At 38.3% G+C, this 20,997-nt stretch overlaps 1 protein-coding gene across 1 annotated transcript; it reads right to left on the bottom strand.

Moving 5' to 3' along the window:
* Window positions 1–9,263: 9,263 nt before the first annotated feature.
* Window positions 9,264–16,208, bottom strand: LOC149823397 (uncharacterized). Its single transcript, XM_090019951.1, has 5 exons — window positions 15,723–16,208; window positions 14,641–15,649; window positions 13,567–14,148; window positions 12,937–13,434; window positions 9,264–9,445 (listed from the first exon to the last, which is right to left on the bottom strand). Exons 1-5 carry the CDS (start codon window positions 16,206–16,208, stop codon window positions 9,264–9,266), a joined length of 2,757 nt encoding a protein of 918 aa, XP_089876077.1.
* Between the last annotated feature and the right edge of the window lie 4,789 nt (window positions 16,209–20,997).

Raw genomic sequence — 20,997 nt, 5'->3', positions numbered from 1 at the left:
GTTCTGCAATAATATAAAAATGTCTGCTCATGATCCTGAATGTCAAGATTTTGGGAAACAAAATATCATTAAATTCAAGTCTTATGGTGATAATTTGCAATGGGAAGTTTAATAGGGTTAGGGTTCAAGTTGGGGCATCATCTTAAAGTTGTGGTATGTCACAAATGAGTAGAGCGTAGGTGCTTGAACATTAGGTGCTTGTGATACGTGCTTGATGGGTTTTTCAATTTTTTTTTTAAAATTCTGACTGTACAGATGTGATCTATGTACTTGATTTTATAGGGATCAGCTCTTGAAGTGTTCTATTCCGACACATGGGTGGGTTTTTATAAGGTTTGAAAAATCAATCGTCCAAAATCTTTGTAAAATTTTGAGGCACCAAATATCATTTTTTTCATCGAAAACACATGATCCAGATGTGGATTCTTTGTAAATCAACCATGCCCAACACATTTATTGGGTCAGAACTGCGAAAAAAACACCGGAAGAGCAGAAAAATCCGTCAAGCAAGTATCGCAAGCACCTACTGCCACAAATATACATATATATTCGAAAGGCAAGCTGGGGTTAGGCAAACCCTTACCAGATTCATTCATATAAAATTCCATTACAATATTTCATACATTATCCTTTCCATGAGACCAATCTGGGGGGTGATCCTTCCATGATTTCTTGATTCCCCCCCTCACTAATTTCACTGAGACTCTAACTGTATAATTTGAGTTAAATTTTGGTTTCTGAATATCAACTCAACTGTACGAAAATGCCTCAATTCCTGAGGTATAGTATAGCATGTATCTCTTCTATTTTTTTTAACCACCAGATCTACTCTGCCTGATTCTATAATCACTGTAGAATCAGATTTAACTAATGACAGTATGTACAACCACCCACAGCATTTTGTTCGAAAAGACCCTGCCATGATATGATAACCAGTGGCTCTGAATAGTATACCCAAAATTCCATCCTGTCCAAAAAATTCCACATATACTTACCTGCATCCAGCCAAGTTTTGGAGGAAACCAGCAAAATAAACTCGTCCATTGTGCAGCTATAGTTTCTTTAGAGTTGTTGAGCACTTGAAGTACATGTTCTTTCACTGTCATGAGCCTTTCTTTTTTAAGTTGTCTCGCAGATCGTCTTTCTGCACCAAAAATCTGCAAGTTTCTCATTTTTCATAAAACCCAGATTGCTATTTGGAAAGTCCTCTCCCTGCTCCACCACAGTTTTCTTTTTGAATTTGGCAACAAACCAAGTTTGAATATCATTTGTCAGGTTACTTGTGGATCGCCATTGAGCACTGTATAAGTTAGTTATAATCCTCCATAATCCTGTTGTTACTGGGCATAGAAGGAAGACATGACCTGATTCTTCACTTGTTGCTGCACAAAATTCACATCTGCTTGGGAAATGATGTCCTAGTTTGCGAAGTCTTTCCTGCGTGAGAAGATGCTTGCTCAATGCCCGCCTTGAGAAAGGCTTTTTTGACCCAAGCAAAATATAAAAAAAAAAATCATTTTTTGGACATGTGATATGATCGTATCACATACCGACTTGCTCAAGAAGACATCTTTAGGAAGCCACATCATACAATCAGAGAGGCTTGGCACCCATTTCTGGGTATTAATTAGTGACTTCAAAGAGTCAGGGGCCCTCACACTGGTTTCTACATAGCAGCAGTTAGGAACCTGTGAGGCATCCAGTTCATGGCATACCTTGAAGGTTCTTAGGATGTGATATAGAATTTGTTTAGTGTTGATGGATAGTAAATTCACAAGTGGCCCTTGGGGGCACCAAGGATCAAACCAGAATTTCACCTGTGTACCTCCACCCCCACCCTCCTGATTTTCTATCTAACATGATCTAAAATTGCAGCTGCCTCCTGTTTAACTCCCTTCCATCCATGAGATCTAAGTTTATTTTTTTTGGCATACACATGGATTCCAACTTGTGATACTTGCTTCGAACTAACCGGATCCAAGGAGTGTCAACCTGATTCGCCACCTTCCAAGCCAATTTCGCTAGGTAGACTATGTTCATTTCCTTTAGGCTTCAAATGCCTGATCATCCCTCATCTCGAGGTTTACAAATGCTTTCCCAGCACATAAGGTGGGGATGATTTTTCCTGTGTTGTCACAGAAAATTACATAAAATTTTCTCCATGGTTGAGGATATGCAAGCTGGAAGCATGAGGGATCCCATCCAATAAAGAGGGAAGGATTGGAGTACTGCCCTGATGAGAACAGTGTCACTGCTTGTGAAAGTTGCTTACCATTCCACATCTCCATTTTAGACTTATTTATCAAAAGTTCACACATTACCTTTCTCAAATTTTCTCTGAATATGGGCAGCCCCAGGTAAGTGAGAGGGAGTTTACGTGGTTGTCACCCACTTCACCTTGCTATAGTATCTTCTATGCTATGAGGCATGTTACAAGTAATGAAAATAGTCTTTTCTCTGCTAATTTTAAGCCCTGAAGCTGCCTCAAAAGATGCCATGATCTCTAGAAAGTGATGAATGGATTGCTTGTGGTCTCTTAGAAAAAATAATGCATAACTATCATTTCATAGGATAGAGATCTAATACATCCCATGATTTTTTGTCCAACTTCTTCCAAATACAAAAAAAAAAATGTATCTTCAAGAAAGTCCCAATCCACCATGTCATAAGCCTTCGCCAAGTTGGTCTTGAAAATCACTCCCTTTTTCTTACTCAAGAACATTGAGCACAATCCACCCTGTCATAAGCCTTCGCCAGGTCGGTCTTGAAAATCACTCCCTTTTTCTTACTCTAAGAACATTGAGTCCATCATCTCGTGAGCCATGAGAACACTCTCCTGAATGCTACGCCCTTTCAGGAAAGCTTGTTGATTCGGACTTATAATTCTGTTTAAAATCTCCTTCATCCTATTGACTAAAATCTTGGTGAGCAACTTGTATATATAATTACATGTCCTTATAGGGCAGAATTAAGACAATTTGTTTGCCCCTTCCATCTTTGGAATCAAGGCTATATTCATACAATTGATTTTTTTAAGCAGTTTACCTAGGAGGAAAGAGTTCTTGACTGCTTTAGTTACAGGGAAGTCGTCAGGCCCCGAACCATCATCCCCTTTGAGCTTAAAAACTGTACTTTTAACTCCTGCATCAGTAACTTTTTCTAGGAGTGCATTTTCCTCAACCCTTACTCTTGGTTCTATATCTCCTGAGAAGATGTTCATAGTCATATCGGTCATATTGAAGAGATTCGCAAAAAAAATCATTGCCTCCTCTTTAATCCCTTCCACCTCTTTTACTCTAGATCCATATGTTAGAAAACGCTCAAGCAAGAAAACGAATAAACAAGAACAATCAAATCACAAAGAAGAGAGACACGGATTTACGTGAAAAAACCTTCCCTCAAAACCGAGAGAGTAAAAAACCACGGCGGTCCAGAGAAATCTTATTGCTCTTTTCCAATTGTTACAAGAGAGAGAGAGAGAGAAAAGAAAGAATTTATACAAGGCAAAGGGCGACAACCCTAAACCTAAACAAGGCGGGTTGGATCCATAAGAAACCCGGTCTCACACATAAGCCCAAATAATAAAAAAAATCTTTCGAGGGCGCTGCCCCCGGAAGACCCCCCCGCCAAGGGCGGCCCCCCTAGACCCCCTTCCATTGACCGTGCAACGGGACCCATGCCAGGGGAGAGCCCCCGGACCCCCCTCTCTGAATCAGGCTCCACAACTCATCACCATCATCCAGAGTTATTAAGGTAATGTGATTCCTCTTGATGTTCCTATTGTATAATGAATGGAAGGACGCGTTGAGGTCCCCCTTCTCTAACCATCAACACCTTGCTTTTTGCTTTCACATTGATTCCTCAATTTCATGTAGTAAGTCGAGCTCATCCTTCAAATTTTAGTTCTTTTGATAGTCCTTCAGGATCCCCTTTATCTACCAATTGTTGGCAGGCTTCCAGCTCTTCACTGATGTTCTTAATTCTTTTTGGGATGGCCCCAAAAGAGAATTTAGCCCATCTTATTAAGTTCTTTTTTGTCGTAGCCAACAGGGTGGTAAGCACAAACATATCTCATCCCCTTGGTTCAATTTTCCAACTAGCTTTAATGATTTGTTCACATTTGTTTCTAAGTGCCCAACACTTAAAAAATTTAGAGGAGGTGAGCAGTTTGAAATGGGGGCATAAGTGATCTGCTTCCCATTATGATTTGATATGACTTTGGGGATCAACTTCCCTTCTGTGTTCGAAAATCTCTGCACCCACTGATCATTAACCAGACACTTATCCAGATGACCAGAAAGAACAGGCCCTTTTGTTGGTTATGCCAAGTCATCACTGTGTTTGGGATCTGAATCTCTATGAAACCACATTCCTCTATCATATGATTGAACTGCTCATTGTCAACGTTTCCAAACCAGGATCCCATTCGTTCCAAAGATTGTCTGGTTGTGTTCTAGTCCCCTGAGACTATCTATGAACGTGTTGCTGTAATTGTTGCCACTACTTGCTTCTTCTAATAGCTTTGTTTCTGCCATACACTCCGAAGGCCATAATAATCTCATCTCACCATTCAGCTACGCCAATCATGAGCTGATCCAAACAATACACCACTTCTACTTTTATCGTGTTTGGATTCCAAATGAAGACAATTCTACTATGCTCTGTTGCCTCAAAGTTCCCCGATATTTCAAAACCAAGAAACTCCTTAACTATTTAATGTATTTTGTCCTCTATGCGCTTTGTTTTTAGTAGGAAAACTAGATCAACCTGATGGCCTTGTAAGACATCAAAGATTTGTCAGCAGGCCCACCAGCGACCACAATGTGGGTGGACAACCCAACTGAACTGACCTATGGCTTTAATAAAGAGAACCCTATTAGCAATTTTTGGGCGAAAGTAGACTCTGAAATTGCAGAATGATGGATCACATTAGCTGTTTCAGGCAAAATTAGTTATTGAACCTGTGTGATCGGACTTCTCTAACCTGTCTTGGAGAGGGCAGGGGTACAACTTGCATGGACCCTATTTTTCTTTATGGGCAGGTCTTATTGGTCCCAATCCATGGATTTAAGGGGACAAACTACCTAAACGAGTCCTAACTGGTATGTCCAGCAGAGTTCAAATCTATCTTATGTGTAGCCACTGGTGAGTTAATCTCAAAATTAGATCGCTCCCAGATGGGTTTAGGTCAGCCAGTTACTCGGTTTAATTAAAATGCATTGAATAATATACCTCAAGTGGTTTGGATTGGGTTATAGGGCTCTTTGATATACCCATTGAGTTGTTAAAAAGTGAAACAATGCATTAGTTGATTGGGGACACTTTACAAATATTACATGCATGTTCATAATTACATTTATGCTTAAAGCATGCTCTTGCTTATGTTATATTTAACTGATATATTTACATATAATGTTCCTTGAATTTAACTATTTGATTAAATGCTTATGATTATCAATTGCATGTGCATGTATGCTTTGTGTTATGTATATATGCCTTGTTGACGTGTTTTACTACTCAGACTATAAAAGTATAACCTCATATTTTAAAATCAATAAATACAGATAGTTGAGCTGGAGCAATTGCAGGTGCTACGGAGTGCCATACGAACAAACTATTAATCCCTGACAAACTTTTTAGATTTTTTTATTTTTTTTTATTTAATTTAGATTCATAAATAATTGTTTTATGAAATAAATGAACTGTATTTATTATGATTTGGTGGTGACATTTTTTTATACCTATAGCTCGCTCAAAATGTTTAACTGGTTTCAAAATAATATTTTCATTGTGATTTCGAAACAATCATGATTTATCAATTAGTTGTCTTGTCTTGAATGTTGTTCTAGGGAGCTAGTAAATGCCGGTGCTTGCATAAGCAGACTCCTTAGAGCTTGATTTGGTTAAGACAAATCCATAAATGAGACCTCATATTTAAAAAAAAAATTTATGTATTTTTTTGTTAAAATTCTTGAGTGTTATATTACCAAAGCGCCATTGTCACATGCCTCCTTCATTTTTAGGTAGATAAACTTTTTCCATTAAAGAATTGAAGCCCAAACATCCTTCTTGTAAGAAATTGATCATGCACGCCAGGTAAAAAAATGTAAAGGTGTCTAACAAGAATCTTGTGAGATGGTTCCTATGAAGCTGCTAAGGTATTGTGCATCTCGCCCTATGAGTTGTCCATACTTATTAATGACAACCTTATGCTTTTATCTCAAGTGAAGGCCTACAACAGCCAAAGCACGCGTACGCCCTCTTGTCTCGGGCGAAGGTCTACCTGTTGTACTAGAAAGACATGCATTGATGATTTGTCAGTTACCATAAACAATACTACATTGTCAATATAATATAGCAAATACTTGATGATTCATATGCATTTAAGATTTTTGTGTTAATGCTTGTGATGATACTAGTGTAAGATTTTTCATCTATTAAAAACTAAATAATAAGTTCAAATCTAAATGATATAAAAAAAAACAGATTTAACATATATTAACTAAATAAATAATAAAATTATCAATTAAAATGCAAAACCCCACAATTTTAAGTTACACATGATAACAGATTTAGCATGCACTCACTAAATAAATTACATAAAATTAAGAATTAAAATATAAACCCCTAAAATCTAAATCATAAAAAAATTGATTTAGCATACATTGACAAAATATATTTCTAAATTAGAGAGAAAAAAACAGAATTAGCAAGCATTCACTGAATAAATTATATAAAATTATGAATTAAAATGTAAAACCCTTAAATTCTAAATCATATATAAGAAGAAAAATACATTTAGCATTTATTTATTGAATAAATTACATAAAATTAGGAAGTAAAAATAAAACCCTTAAATTCAAAATCATATATAAGAAAAAAATTTATTTTAGCATGCATTCATTGAGTAAATTATACAAAATTAGAAATTAAAATTAAAACCCCTAAAATATAAATAATATATAAGAAAAAAATGAGATTTAGCATGCATCGCAGAATATATTTCTAAATTAGCAATTAAAATGCAGAACCACTAAAATCAAAATTATACGTAAAAAGAAAAAACAAAATTAGCATGCATTCACTAAATAAATTACACAAAATTAGAAATTAAAATGTAAAACCCATAAAATTTACATCATATATAAGAAAAAAATTAATTTAGCATGCATTCACTGAATAAATTACACAAAATTAGGAATTAAAATATAAAATTCCTAAATTCTAAATCATATATAAGAAAAACAACCGATTTAGCATGCATTCAATGAATAAATTATACAAAATTAAGACTTAAAATGTAAAACCTCTAAATTCTAATCATATATAAGAAAAAATAGATTTAGCATAGATTCACTAAATAAATTATACAAAATTAAGAATTAATATGTAAAATCCTTAAAATTTAAATCATATATAAGATAAAATAAATAAATTTAGTATGCAGTCACTGAAAAAATTATACAAAATTAGAAATTAAAATATAAAACCCCTAAAATCTAAATCATATATAAGAAAAATAGATTTAGCATGCATTTACTAAATAAATTACATAAAATTAAGAATTAAAATGTAAAACCCCTAAATTCTAAATCATATATAAGAAGAAAAATATATTCAACATGCATTCACTAAATAAATTACATAAAATTAAAAATTAAAATATAAAATCACTAAAATATAAATCATATATATAAAAAAATAGATTTTGTAACACCCCATTTAATTTTTAATGAAAATTCTAAATTTTTTTTTTTCGTTTTTTTTTTTTAAAACCTTTAACTAGATAAATGAGGAGCTACTAAGAACTTCAATCTTATTCCATCATAACAAAGTTTATTACATCAAGTTCAAATATCCAGAAACATTAAACAGAAAAGTAGTAGTGTCATGATCGCCTGACGATGCCACCGCCCTCACTCTGATTGTGCATTTATGTCTTCACCTGAAAATAGTAAACCACAAAGGAATCAGACTACCACTGTCTGAGTAAGTGATACAGACTAAATTACATATGTGCAGTGTCATGTGAACAAGTATGTATGAACTTTGATTTACCCGAAATTTAGTACTTATGTCAACATGCTTTTCTTTTTAAGACCATCATGTCTGAAGTGGTTTCTGAGTAAGAGAATTCTATGATTTTAGTTTTCCATGTTTTATTTCACAAGAACTCCTATCGGTCCCATTAGTTAATACCACATTTTTTTTTTTTAATTTTCAGTTCATTCTTACCCTGTGGGTACGCACAGGCATTCGACATCGTAGCGGACCGAGATTATACGGAGGTTCATACGATCCGTATAACTAGCTGTACGGATACCCAAAAGGGGCGCGGTGCTCGACCGAGAGAGATCCCCAATTGGCAAGACTAACATTGGATGCACCCCAAAACTCTTCTGCAGAAGACTTGGACTCACCACCTAGGACTCACTGGTGGTCCTGGTCCCCTAACTCCGAGGACTAGGGACCGGGTGAGACGCCTCGCTCTCACAATACAGGTATGTCCTACGGAGTGTGTACCATCCACTCTCTCCAAAGTGGACCATGGGTCTGGTAACATACACTGTGATCCAGTGTACCCAGAACCCAGGAATCCAGTAACATACACCGTCGTGGTGTACCCAGAAACCCATTGAGAAACCGGTAACATATACCCTTTTTGGTATACCCAGTTCTCACACTTATTATCTTTCTTTATTTTCTCACCTTTATTCTATGCTCAGCTGACCCGACCAAGATTTCTTGTGTCAGTTGGTTCTCAAAATTCTTATCTTTCCCATGGCATATAATTCAAAATTCTAACTCGAGTTATACCATTCTAGAGTTATGCTCCACGATCCTTCTAGGTGAACGAGCAAGTTGGCTCCTTTGATTCTCACAACCTTGTACATTCCACCCTGAATCACCCATGTGCATGGTTCAAATAAGGAAGTGGTTGCTACCAGCCCCTTCTGCCTATTACAACAGTGGGTGGTTTCTTACGCATCACATAGTGTAAAGAGGGTCCATATATATATATATATATATATATATATATATATATATATATATATATATATATATATATATATATATATATATATATATATATATATATATATATATATATATATATATATATATATATATATATTCAGCAGTTATGGGTTAGGTAGCACTCTACCCGTCCACTCCATTGAAACCACTGTAACCAGTATGACTATGCAAACCGATTTATGTGGTACCACCGAAAGCAGTGGTTTCGGTCGGCTGACTCACCACTATGACTCTGCCAACACAAAACGTTGGCCACAGTAGAACTCGGTTCTACTGAACCCTACCACATCCGCCATCACTATCAGTCCAGACCTATCTAACTGGACTCCAACCGGCATGGCCCAGCAGGTCACAAGAGGCCCTGCAGCGTGCCATCTAGTTGACCTCTTGCTGGCTGCAACCACAACTGGATTCAAATTAAAATCCCACTAGGTTATGTCATTAGGCGAACCACCACAGCGTCTGAAGTTCTAACAATAAAAGAGAACAAACAATCGTGGGTGTATATCCATCTAGGTGAGTATTTAGTCAGCCTAACTCTAACATGTGTTATACATATTATGAGGGTAACTAAATATTATCATTTGCACAGGTAATAGTTGAGACACTTTGGTCTGGACATAAAGTAACTTGAAATTTCCTCTTAATACTATTTCATATGCTCATTACGTGTATGTATTAAAAAATTAATTCAAGTTCTCATGTACACACTAGACACCCCACTAAAACCAACCAGGTGGTGATCTGAACATTCATTTTCCAATATATATATATATATATATATATATATATATATATATATATATATATATATATATATATATATATATATATATATATATTCATTGGAATCTGATTTACTAAATACCACCCATTATACGGTAAAAGTCCAGAAGCCAATTCAATCACTACTTACCCAACCCAACCTTATACAATCTGGTGGTTTGATGGTATAATTCAAATACAGGCATATCATGACTAGTGAGACTTGTGTCCTGTATACCTTGAGTGATACCCACTATGCTGCAACTTGGACCACAACAAAAAGGAATCTCTTCCCCATAAATCGATCCAGAAAAAACTCTTCTATTAACTAATTTTATTATCCAGATTTTTGGTTTAATTGAGTTTCTAGTCCTCTTACAACATTAATTTGCTGGCAGCTCTCCATGAAGCGTGAGTTATATATGGAACAAAAAAACAAAGAGTAGGGCTAATCTGTCTATCAGATTTTTAATAAATCAAAGGACGTCTCACGATTGGAACTAGTAACGCAGGGTCTGTTTGTTCACTAACGGGGTTGCGACACACATAACCCCAACTGCAACTGAGTTCTAAATTGCAAACTTTGCTCTATTGTTGGCTATTATTGAGGAAGCCATGACGTCTATATTACACATGGCCCTTCTTTGACACATTTTATTTTCAGATTACTTGAAATGAGAAATTCCACACGAACGTCTAAATCTCTGCTCAGATCATACACGTAACCCGTTTAAACAAAACTATACGAGAGGTGTTTCCCTTTTTTTTTTCTTTTTTTCTTTTTTCTTTTTTTGATCTAACAGTTACTCGATTTCAGGGGAGGGTTTGAAATACGGAATAAGCAAACCCTTTTCATGATTTAGGAACGCATTACATTACAAATATGTATTTAGTTGTGTATCCCTTACCTCGTGTGAGCGTGAATCCACCGGAAAAATGTTCGCCTTCCTCGCGGACGTCCGGTAGCCGTGCACCAACTCCTTGCCGAGATCAATGGTGGGAAGTCGTTCAGCTGGTTGGACTGAAGGGGAGAGGGAAGGAAGGTCACACGTTTGGGCTGAAGGGGTTGTGAGAGAGAGAGCAAGAGGCCTTGGGTTCCAAGGTACCTCGTTAGTTGTTGTAGGGTTTCCTAAAAAAAATGTAAAATTAATATGGTTTTTTTTTATTGCAGCCTTCCCAATTGCTGGACTGTTGGGCTTCCAAGGTGGCCCAACGTTCAGCCCTTTCCTAAAAAAAAATCGCCTTTACCTCCGGATTAAATTCCTCCTTTAATTCCACCTTGATTTCTTATTTATATATTTTTTTCTTGGTTGGGCTTCCAAGTTGGGAAAAACGCCCATTCCTTTGGGCGTCACCCCCTTTCCCCATTTAAGTCTCCTTAAATGGGAAGTTGAAACGCCCAATTAGAGAGAGGAGGAAAAAAAAAACGTTAATCCTATATATATAAAAAAAATGTTCTTTATTATTATTGGTGCCCTGGGGTTTTGAACTGAGGTCTCCATCCGAATGGGTAACTAGCCCCACCATTGCACCAGATTGTGTTTCGTTGCAATACCTTGCAACAATATCTCATTTGTCCTCTTTTGATGCATTTTACAAAAATACCATTTTCTAAAAATATTCGGGTGTCCATGGGGTTTCGAACCACACTCTCTTCCTGTTGAGGCAACCCACCATACCAGTGCGCCAATTCTTACTTGGTTGTACTTCTTTTCAACTAAAACTACTTCAGTGATGGGCGATAATCGCAAGAGATGATATTTTCGAGATGCGCTTTGTGAATGTAGTTGAAATTGACAATTTGAAACTGGATTTTATTTTTTTAAGTGGGTTTCGACTCCATCCAAGATCTAAATCCCTATATACTGTTCGAATCCGATTGTTGGATCCGTTTGATCCATTTGGATCGACTTTTCATCCTTTTATCGTATCCATTCCAACAAATTTAACCTTTATTAAATTTGAAAATTGTCAGAAATTTTGCAGGTTTTACATCCTTTCCCCCTAAAAAGAATTTCGTCCGCGAAATTCGTTACAAGTTAGATATAAACAGGTCAGGGTATCTCTCTTTCATTGCTTCTTCGGGCTCCCAGGTACATTCTTCGAGCCCATGGTGTTGCCAGCGAACTTTAACTAATGTGATGGTCTTATTTCTCATCACCCTTTCACGACGATCTACGATTTCCACGGGTCGCTCCTCTACCGTCAAGTCCTCTTGTACCTGTAGATCCTCGAATTGTATCACGTGGGAGGGATCTGGCACATACTTTCGCAACATTGATATGTGGAATACATTGTGAATGTTTGCGAATTGCGGAGGTAATTCCACTCGATATGCCGTTTCGCCGATCTTCTCTAATATGCTGAATGGTCCTACATATCGAGGACTAAGCTTTCCCTTCTTACCAAACCGAAAAACACTCTTGGTTGGTGATACTTTCACAAATATCCTGTCCCCAACTTCAAATGCTAGCTCTTTGCGTCGCTGATCCGCGTGACTCTTTTGTCGACTTTGAGCGGCACGCAGTCTATGCTGGATCTTTTGGATTTGTTCTATATAATGTTGGAGTATTATAGGGGATTCAATTGTTCTCTCTCCCACCTCATTCCAATGTACTGGCGATCTACAAGGTCGCCCATACAGAGCTTCAAACGGTGCCATTCCGATGCTTGCATGGTAACTATTGTTGTACGCGAACTCTGCTAGCACCACGTGAGTATCCCACTCACCTTTCCAATCCAACATGCAAGCCCTCAACATATCTTCCAATGTTTGTATGGTCCTTTCTGATTGTCCGTCCGTCTGGGGATGAAAAGCTGTACTAAACTTTAATTTGGTACCCAGCGCAGACTGAAGTTGTCGCCACAATCGAGAAGTGAATCGAGGATCTCGATCGGAAATAATGGAGATTGGTACTCCATGCAATCTGACTATCTCTTGAATGTACAACTCCGTCAAGCTTTCCAATGATTGACCCTTCCTCATCGGCAGAAAATGTGCCGATTTGGTTAGTCTATCGACGATGACCCAAATGGCATCATGTTTTCTCCGTGTACGGGGTAATCCCATTATGAAGTCCATGGTTATGTTCTCCCACTTCCATTGAGGAATTTCCATCAATTGCATCATACCTCCGGGTCTCTGATGTTCAATCTTGACTTGTTGGCAAGTCAAACATTTCGCGACGTATCTAGCGATATCGCGTTTCATTCCGTTCCACAAATATCCGCGTTGTAGATCCTTGAACATTTTTGTACTTCCCGGGTGAATGGTGTATTTGCTTTTGTGGGCTTCACCTAGTAATTCTTCTCTCAACTCTGGGTCGCTGGGGACCCATAGTCTTTCCCGCATCCATATGCTTCCATCCTCTCTTCGCCTGAATTCATTATCTTCTTGTTGAACCAGTGTCTCCATCTTCCCGTACTGAGGATCTTCCTTCTGCTTTGCTATCACCTTCTTTTTGAATTCTGGTTGTATAGTGAGATTATTCACTTTTATTGTGCCGGAGCTTGTTGTGAATGGACTCCATTCTGCAAGGTCTTCTATCAACTTCCATTCTATATTTATTAAACTGGCCAATCCACCGCCCGACTTTCGACTGAGAGCATCTGCTACGACGTTCGCTTTTCCTGGATGGTAGGAAAGGGTGAACTCATAATCTTTTATGAATTCGAGCCATCTCCGTTGTCTCATATTTAATTCTTTTTGCGAAAACAAATATTTTAAACTCTTATGATCTGTAAATATTTCGAATTGCTCACCATATAGGTAATGCCTCCATACTTTAAGAGCGAACACTACTGCTGCTAACTCCAGGTCATGTGTAGGATAATTCCTCTCATGGGTCTTCAACTGCCTTGACGCATATGCTATGACCTTGTCATGTTGCATTAATACACAACCCAATCCGGTACCCGAAGCGTCAGTATATACCACAAATCCACCGCTTCCCGAGGGTAACGTCAGCACAGGGGCTGTAGTCAGTTTTGTCTTGAGGGTCTGAAAACTCTCTTCACATTTTTCGCTCCAAACGAACTTCACACCTTTTCGTAAGAGCTTCGTCATTGGCATCGCGATTCTGGAGAAATCTTGAATAAACCGTCTATAATATCCTGCCAACCCGAGAAAACTCCTGATCTCGCTAACATTCTTTGGTGGAGCCCAATTAGTTACAGCCTCCACCTTTGCTGGATCCACCGAAACACCGTCCTTGGAGATAACGTGTCCAAGGAACATAACTTGGTCGAGCCAGAACTCGCACTTTGAAAATTTGGCATACAACTGGTGTTCTCGTAGAGTCTCCAGTACAGTCCTTAAATGCTCTCGATGTTCATTCACACTTTCTGAGTATATCAATATGTCGTCAATGAAAACAATGACAAAAGTGTCCAAGTATGGTCTAAAGACTCTATTCATCAAGTCCATGAAGGCAGCAGGGGCATTCGTGAGTCCAAAAGGCATCACGACGAATTCATAGTGGTCGTACCTAGTGCGGAAAGCTGATTTTGGAATATCTTCATCTTTAATTCTCAACTGATGATAGCCAGATCTCAAGTCGATCTTTGAGAAGACTTTAGCATTCCTTAACTGATCAAATAGATCCTCAATGCGAGGTAATGGATATTTGTTTTTCACTGTCGCTTGATTGAGCATCCTGTAATCAATACAGAGTCTCATGGATCCATCCTTCTTTTTCACGAACAACATGGGTGCTCCCCATGGTGATATGCTTGGTCTTACGAACCCTCGATCCATCAGTTCTTGAAGTTGTTTCTTTAATTCTTCCAATTCTGCTGGCGCCATTCGGTAAGGTGCTCTGGAGATTGGCTTGGTACCTGGTACCAAGTCAATTCCGAATTCCACTTCTCGAGGTGGAGGTATCCCCGGTAGTTCATCCGGAAATACATCGGAAAAGTCTCTGACGATATCCAGATCGTGAATCTGGACTTTAACTTCACCTCCAATTATGTTTACTAGGAAAGCAGTATCTCCCCTCTGGACATACTTATTTGCTCTTAAGGCCGATATCATCCGCTGCTTGATGATTGGTCTCGAAAGGCGAAACCCAACTTCTGGTTCGTTCGGTCGGGATATGATCACCCTACCTTCTCTACACAAGATTCTGGCATAGTGTTCATACAACCAATCCATACCTAATATGACATCATATTCCGTCATATCGAGTAGGATTAGGTTTGCAAGCAGTGTTTGTTCTCCTAACACGACTGGTATGTTTGGCATGTAATTTACACATGGTTCATTAAACCCGATGGGATTATAAACTACCAATTCATGCTTCAGTGATTCAGTGGGTGCCCTAAGTTGTTTAGCAAAATTAACAGATATGAAAGAATGTGTTGCTCCACAATCAAAGAGTACTAAAGCGGCTTGTCCAGATATGAGAACTGTACCTTGGACCAAATCGCCCTTCTGAAGTTCTTCTGCCGAGGTCGCATAAACTCTCCCAACCATCTTCTTCTGATTTGCTTGCTGAGATGGCGGTGCCTGCAGCTGTGATTGTGGTTGTTGACCTCCACTTGCCCTTTTTGCATCATCTGCCTGTTTCTTGCGGCACTCCCTGATATAGTGCCCCAGTTTTCCACAGTAAAGGCAGCCGCCAGTCTCTCGAGGGCATTGTTGTCCCGGATGGAAACGGTTGCATTTCTGGCATCGCTGGCCTTGGGTCTGAACCGTTTTATTTTCTCCGGAATGCCTTGGTTTCTTAGCATAGGGGTGGAACTTTTTCCCACTGAACCTCTTCTTGAATTCTGGCTTTTGCACTCCAGGGCGATTCTTCTGGAACTTCTGTCCTTCCTTCCAATCATCCTCAAGTAATGTAGCAACCTGGGTTGGTGACATTCACCGATATAAGTTAGGATTTTTTTTTTCCATCAATTATCTATTAGTTGTGTTTTACCTGAATAGCCTCATCGAGGGTTTTTGGCCCTCGGGTATACAGGCGATTTCTGAGTCCTGCTTTCAGTCCTCGGGCAAATTTCATTGCCCGGTCTTCGTCCGTCGTGTATACATTGGGACAATAACGCTCTAGGCTGTGAAACTTCGTGATGTATTCTGCCAATGTCCTTTCTCCTTGTTGCAGGTCGAGAAATTCCTGCATCTTCTTGGTTCTCTCGTGTTTCGGAAAGTAGGTGTTGTTAAACACTTCCACGAACTGCGGCCATGTCACGGGTCCATTCTGAAACTTCACTGCATGGGTGGTTTCCCACCACTTCTCTGCATGTTCCTTCAGGCAATATGTGCCAAAATCTACCTGTCGTTCGGCCGGAACTTCCAATACTCGAAAAATCCTCTCTATTTCCCGCACCCAGGACTCCGCTGCTTCAGGATCGGTCTTTCCTAGAAACGCAGGTGGATCCATATCCATGAATTTCTTGTACGACATGGTCCCGATTGCATTCGATTTGTCATGGGCCACTTGTTGTAAGTTAGTGCCCATTTGTTGCATTGTTGTGGCCTGTTGGCCCACCAGTCCAGCCAGGTTTTGCAGTGTCTCGAGAATATCGTTGCACCTGTTAGCCCATGCCATCTAATTGGCATAGACATAAAAAAAAATTAGTGTTATAGTTATTCCAAAACGTAGTGGTTTTCAGATACTCGATTAATGTTAAATATGGCCAAACCAAGCACAATTTTAGTGGATATATTTAAATTATATACTTACAGAGTGATGGCAGACCGTCGAGGCTGTCATGACTACTACTTTTTTGTCTGGCTTTGATACCATAATTGTAACACCCCATTTAATTTTTAATGAAAATTCTAAAAAAAAAAAAATTTCATTTTTTTTTTAAACCTTTAACTAGATAAATGAGGAGCTACTAACAACTTCAATCTTATTCCATCATAACAAAGTTTATTACATCAAGTTCAAATATCCAGAAACATTAAACAGAAAAGTAGTAGTGTCATGATCGCCTGACGATGCCACCGCCCTCACTCTGATTGTGCATTTATGTCTTCACCTGAAAATAGTAAACCACAAAGGAATCAGACAACCACTGTCTGAGTAAGTGATACAGACTAAATTACATATGTGCAGTGTCATGTGAACAAGTATGTATGAACTTTGATTTACCCGAAATTTAGTACTTATGTCAACATGCTTTTCTTTGTAAGACCATCATGTCTGAAGTGGTTTCTGAGTAAGAGAATTCTATGATTTTAGTTTTCCATGTTTTATTTCACAAGAACTCCTATCGGTCCCATTAGTTAATACCACATTTTTTTTTTAATTTTCAGTTCATTCTTACCCTGTGGGTACGCACAGGCATTCGACATCGTAGCGGACCGAGATTATACGGAGGTTCATACGATCCGTATAACTAGCCGTACGGATACCCAAAAGGGGCGCGGTGCTCGATCGAGAGAGATCCCCAATTGGCAAGACTAACATTGGATGCACCCCAAAACTCTTCTGCAGAAGACTTGGACTCACCACCTAGGACTCACTGGTGGTCCTGGTCCCCTAACTCCGAGGACTGGGGACCGGGTGAGCCGCCTCGCTCTCACAATACAGGTATGTCCTACGGAGTGTGTACCATCCACTCTCTCCAAAGTGGACCATGGGTCTGGTAACATACACTGTGATCCAGTGTACCCAGAACCCAGGAATCCAGTAACATACACCGTCGTGGTGTACCCAGAAACCCATTGAGAAACCGGTAACATATACCCTTTTTGGTATACCCAGTTCTCACACTTATTATCTTTCTTTATTTTCTCACCTTTATTCTATGCTCAGCTGACCCGACCAAGATTTCTTGTGTCAGTTGGTTCTCAAAATTCTTATCTTTCCCATGGCATATAATTCAAAATTCTAACTCGAGTTATACCATTCTAGAGTTATGCTCCACGATCCTTCTAGGTGAACGAGCAAGTTGGCTCCTTTGATTCTCACAACCTTGTACATTCCACCCTGAATCACCCATGTGCATGGTTCAAATAAGGAAGTGGTTGCTACCAGCCCCTTCTGCCTATTACAACAGTGGGTGGTTTCTTACGCATCACATAGTGTAAAGAGGGTCCATATATATATATATATATATATATATATATATATATATATATATATATATATATATATATATATATATATATATTCAGCAATTATGGGTTAGGTAGCACTCTACCCGTCCACTCCATTGAAACCACTGTAACCAGTATGACTATGCAAACCAATTTATGTGGTACCACCGAAAGCAGTGGTTTCGGTCGGCTGACTCACCACTATGACTCTGCCAACACAAAACATTGGCTACAGTAGAACTCGGTTCTACTGAACCCTACCACATCCGCCATCACTATCAGTTCAGACCTGTCTAACTGGACTCCAACCGGCATGGCCCAGCAGGTCACAAGAGGCCCTGCAGCGTGCCATCTAGTTGACCTCTTGCTGGCTGCAACCACAACTGGATTCAAATTAAAATCCCACTAGGTTATGTCATTAGGCGAACCACCACAGCGTCTGAAGTTCTAACAATAAAAGAGAACAAACAATCGTGGGTGTATATCCATCTAGGTGAGTATTTAGTCAGCCTAACTCTAACATGTGTTATACATATTATGAGGGTAACTAAATATTACCATTTGCACAGGTAATAGTTGAGACACTTTGGTCTGGACATAAAGTAACTTGAAATTTCCTCTTAATACTATTTCATATGCTCATTACGTGTATGTATTGAAAAATTAATTCAAGTTCTCATGTACACACTAGACACCCCACTAAAACCAACCAGGTGGTGATCTGAACATTCATTTTCCAATATATATATATATATATATATATATATATATATATATATATATATATATATATATATATATATTCATTGGAATCTGATTTACTAAATACCACCCATTATACGGTAAAAGTCCAGAAGCCAATTCAATCACTACTTACCCAACGCAACCTTATACAATCTGGTGGTTTGATGGTATAATTCAAATACAGGCATATCATGACTAGTGAGACTTGTGTCCTGTATACCTTGAGTGATACCCACTATGCTGCAACTTGGACCACAACAAAAAGGAATCTCTTCCCCATAAATCAATCCAGAAAAATCTCTTCTATTAACTAATTTTATTATCCAGATTTTTGGTTTAATTGAGTTTCTAGTCCTCTTACAACATTAATTTGCTGGCAGCTCTCCATGAAGCGTGAGTTATATATGGAACAAAAAAACAAAGAGTAGGGCTAATCTGTCTATCAGATTTTTAATAAATCAAAGGACGTCTCACGATTGGAACTAGTAACGCAGGGTCTGTTTGTTCACTAACGGGGTTGCGACACACATAACCCCAACTGCAACTGAGTTCTAAATTGCAAACTTTGCTCTATTGTTGGCTAGTATTGAGGAAGCCATGACGTCTATATTACACATGGCCCTTCTTTGACACATTTTATTTTCAGATTACTTGAAATGAGAAATTCCACACGAACGTCTAAATCTCTGCTCAGATCATACACGTAACCCGTTTAAACAAAACTATACGAGAGGTGTTTCCCTTTTTTTTCTTTTTTTCTTTTTTTTTTTTTGATCTAACAGTTACTCGATTTCAGGGGAGGGTTTGAAATACGGAATAAGCAAACCCTTTTCATGATTTAGGAACACATTACATTACAAATATGTATTTAGTTGTGTATCCCTTACCTCGTGTGAGCGTGAATCCACCGGAAAAATGTTCGCCTTCCTCGCGGACGTCCGGTAGCCGTGCACCAACTCCTTGCCGGGATCAATGGTGGGAAGTCGTTCAGCTGGTTGGACTGAAGGGGAGAGGGAAGGAGGGTCACACGTTTGGGCTGAAGGGGTTGTGAGAGAGAGAGCAAGAGGCCTTGGGTTCCAAGGTACCTCGTTAGTTGTTGTAGGGTTTCCTAAAAAAAATGTAAAATTAATATGGTTTTTTTTTATTGCAGCCTTCCCAATTGCTGGACTGTTGGGCTTCCAAGGTGGCCCAACGTTCAGCCCTTTCCTAAAAAAAAATCGCCCCTACCTCCGGATTAAATTCCTCCTTTAATTCCACCTTGATTTCTTATTTATATATTTTTTTCTTGGTTGGGCTTCCAAGTTGGGAAAAATGCCCATTCCTTTGGGCGTCACCCCCTTTCCCCATTTAAGTCTCCTTAAATGGGAAGTTGAAACGCCCAATTAGAGAGAGGAGGAAAAAAAAAAAACGTTAATCCTATATATATAAAAAAAATGTTCTTTATTATTATTGGTGCCCTGGGGTTTTGAACTGAGGTCTCCATCCGAATGGGTAACTAGCCCCACCATTGCACCAGATTGTGTTTCGTTGCAATACCTTGCAACAATATCTCATTTGTCCTCTTTTGATGCATTTTACAAAAATACCATTTTCTAAAAATATTCGGGTGTCCATGGGGTTTCGAACCACACTCTCTTCCTGTTGAGGCAACCCACCATACCAGTGCGCCAATTCTTACTTGGTTGTACTTCTTTTCAACTAAAACTACTTCAGTGATGGGCGATAATCGCAAGAGATGATATTTTCGAGATGCGCTTTGTGAATGTAGTTGAAATTGACAATTTGAAACTGGATTTTATTTTTTTAAGTGGGTTTCGACTCCATCCAAGATCTAAATCCCTATATACTGTTCGAATCCGATTGTTGGATCCGTTTGATCCATTTGGATCGACTTTTCATCCTTTTATCGTATCCATTCCAACAAATTTAACCTTTATTAAATTTGAAAATTGTCAGAAATTTTGCAGGTTTTACAGATTTAGCTTGTATGTATAGAATATAATTCTAAATTAGCAATTAAAATGCAAAACCCTTAAAATATAAATCATACATGAAAAAAAATAGAAGTAACATAGATTCACTGAATAAATTATATAAAATTAAGAATTAAAATGTATGTAAACGAGGCCCACAAATAAACATTGATGAAAGAATTACACACACACACACACACACACACACACATATATATATATATATATATATATATATATATATATATATATATATATATATATATACCAAATAAAAATTCATGTACATGATTAAAATCTTTAGTTATATCAACCTACTTAAGGAGCTTGTGAGGAACTTGATTTATTGTTGGTCACCATTTTCACCAATAGCTCCTTTAACCCTACGACCTTAAATTCAAAACTTATGAGTTACTCTTGCATTACATC

This window comes from Nuphar pumila, chromosome 10, assembly GCF_984573655.1.
Source record: "Nuphar pumila chromosome 10, dmNupPumi1.hap1.1, whole genome shotgun sequence".
NCBI classification, from domain to species: Eukaryota; Viridiplantae; Streptophyta; class Magnoliopsida; order Nymphaeales; family Nymphaeaceae; genus Nuphar; species Nuphar pumila.
Note: the sequence above shows the minus strand (reverse complement) of the source record. Positions and strands in the feature narration are given on the sequence as shown.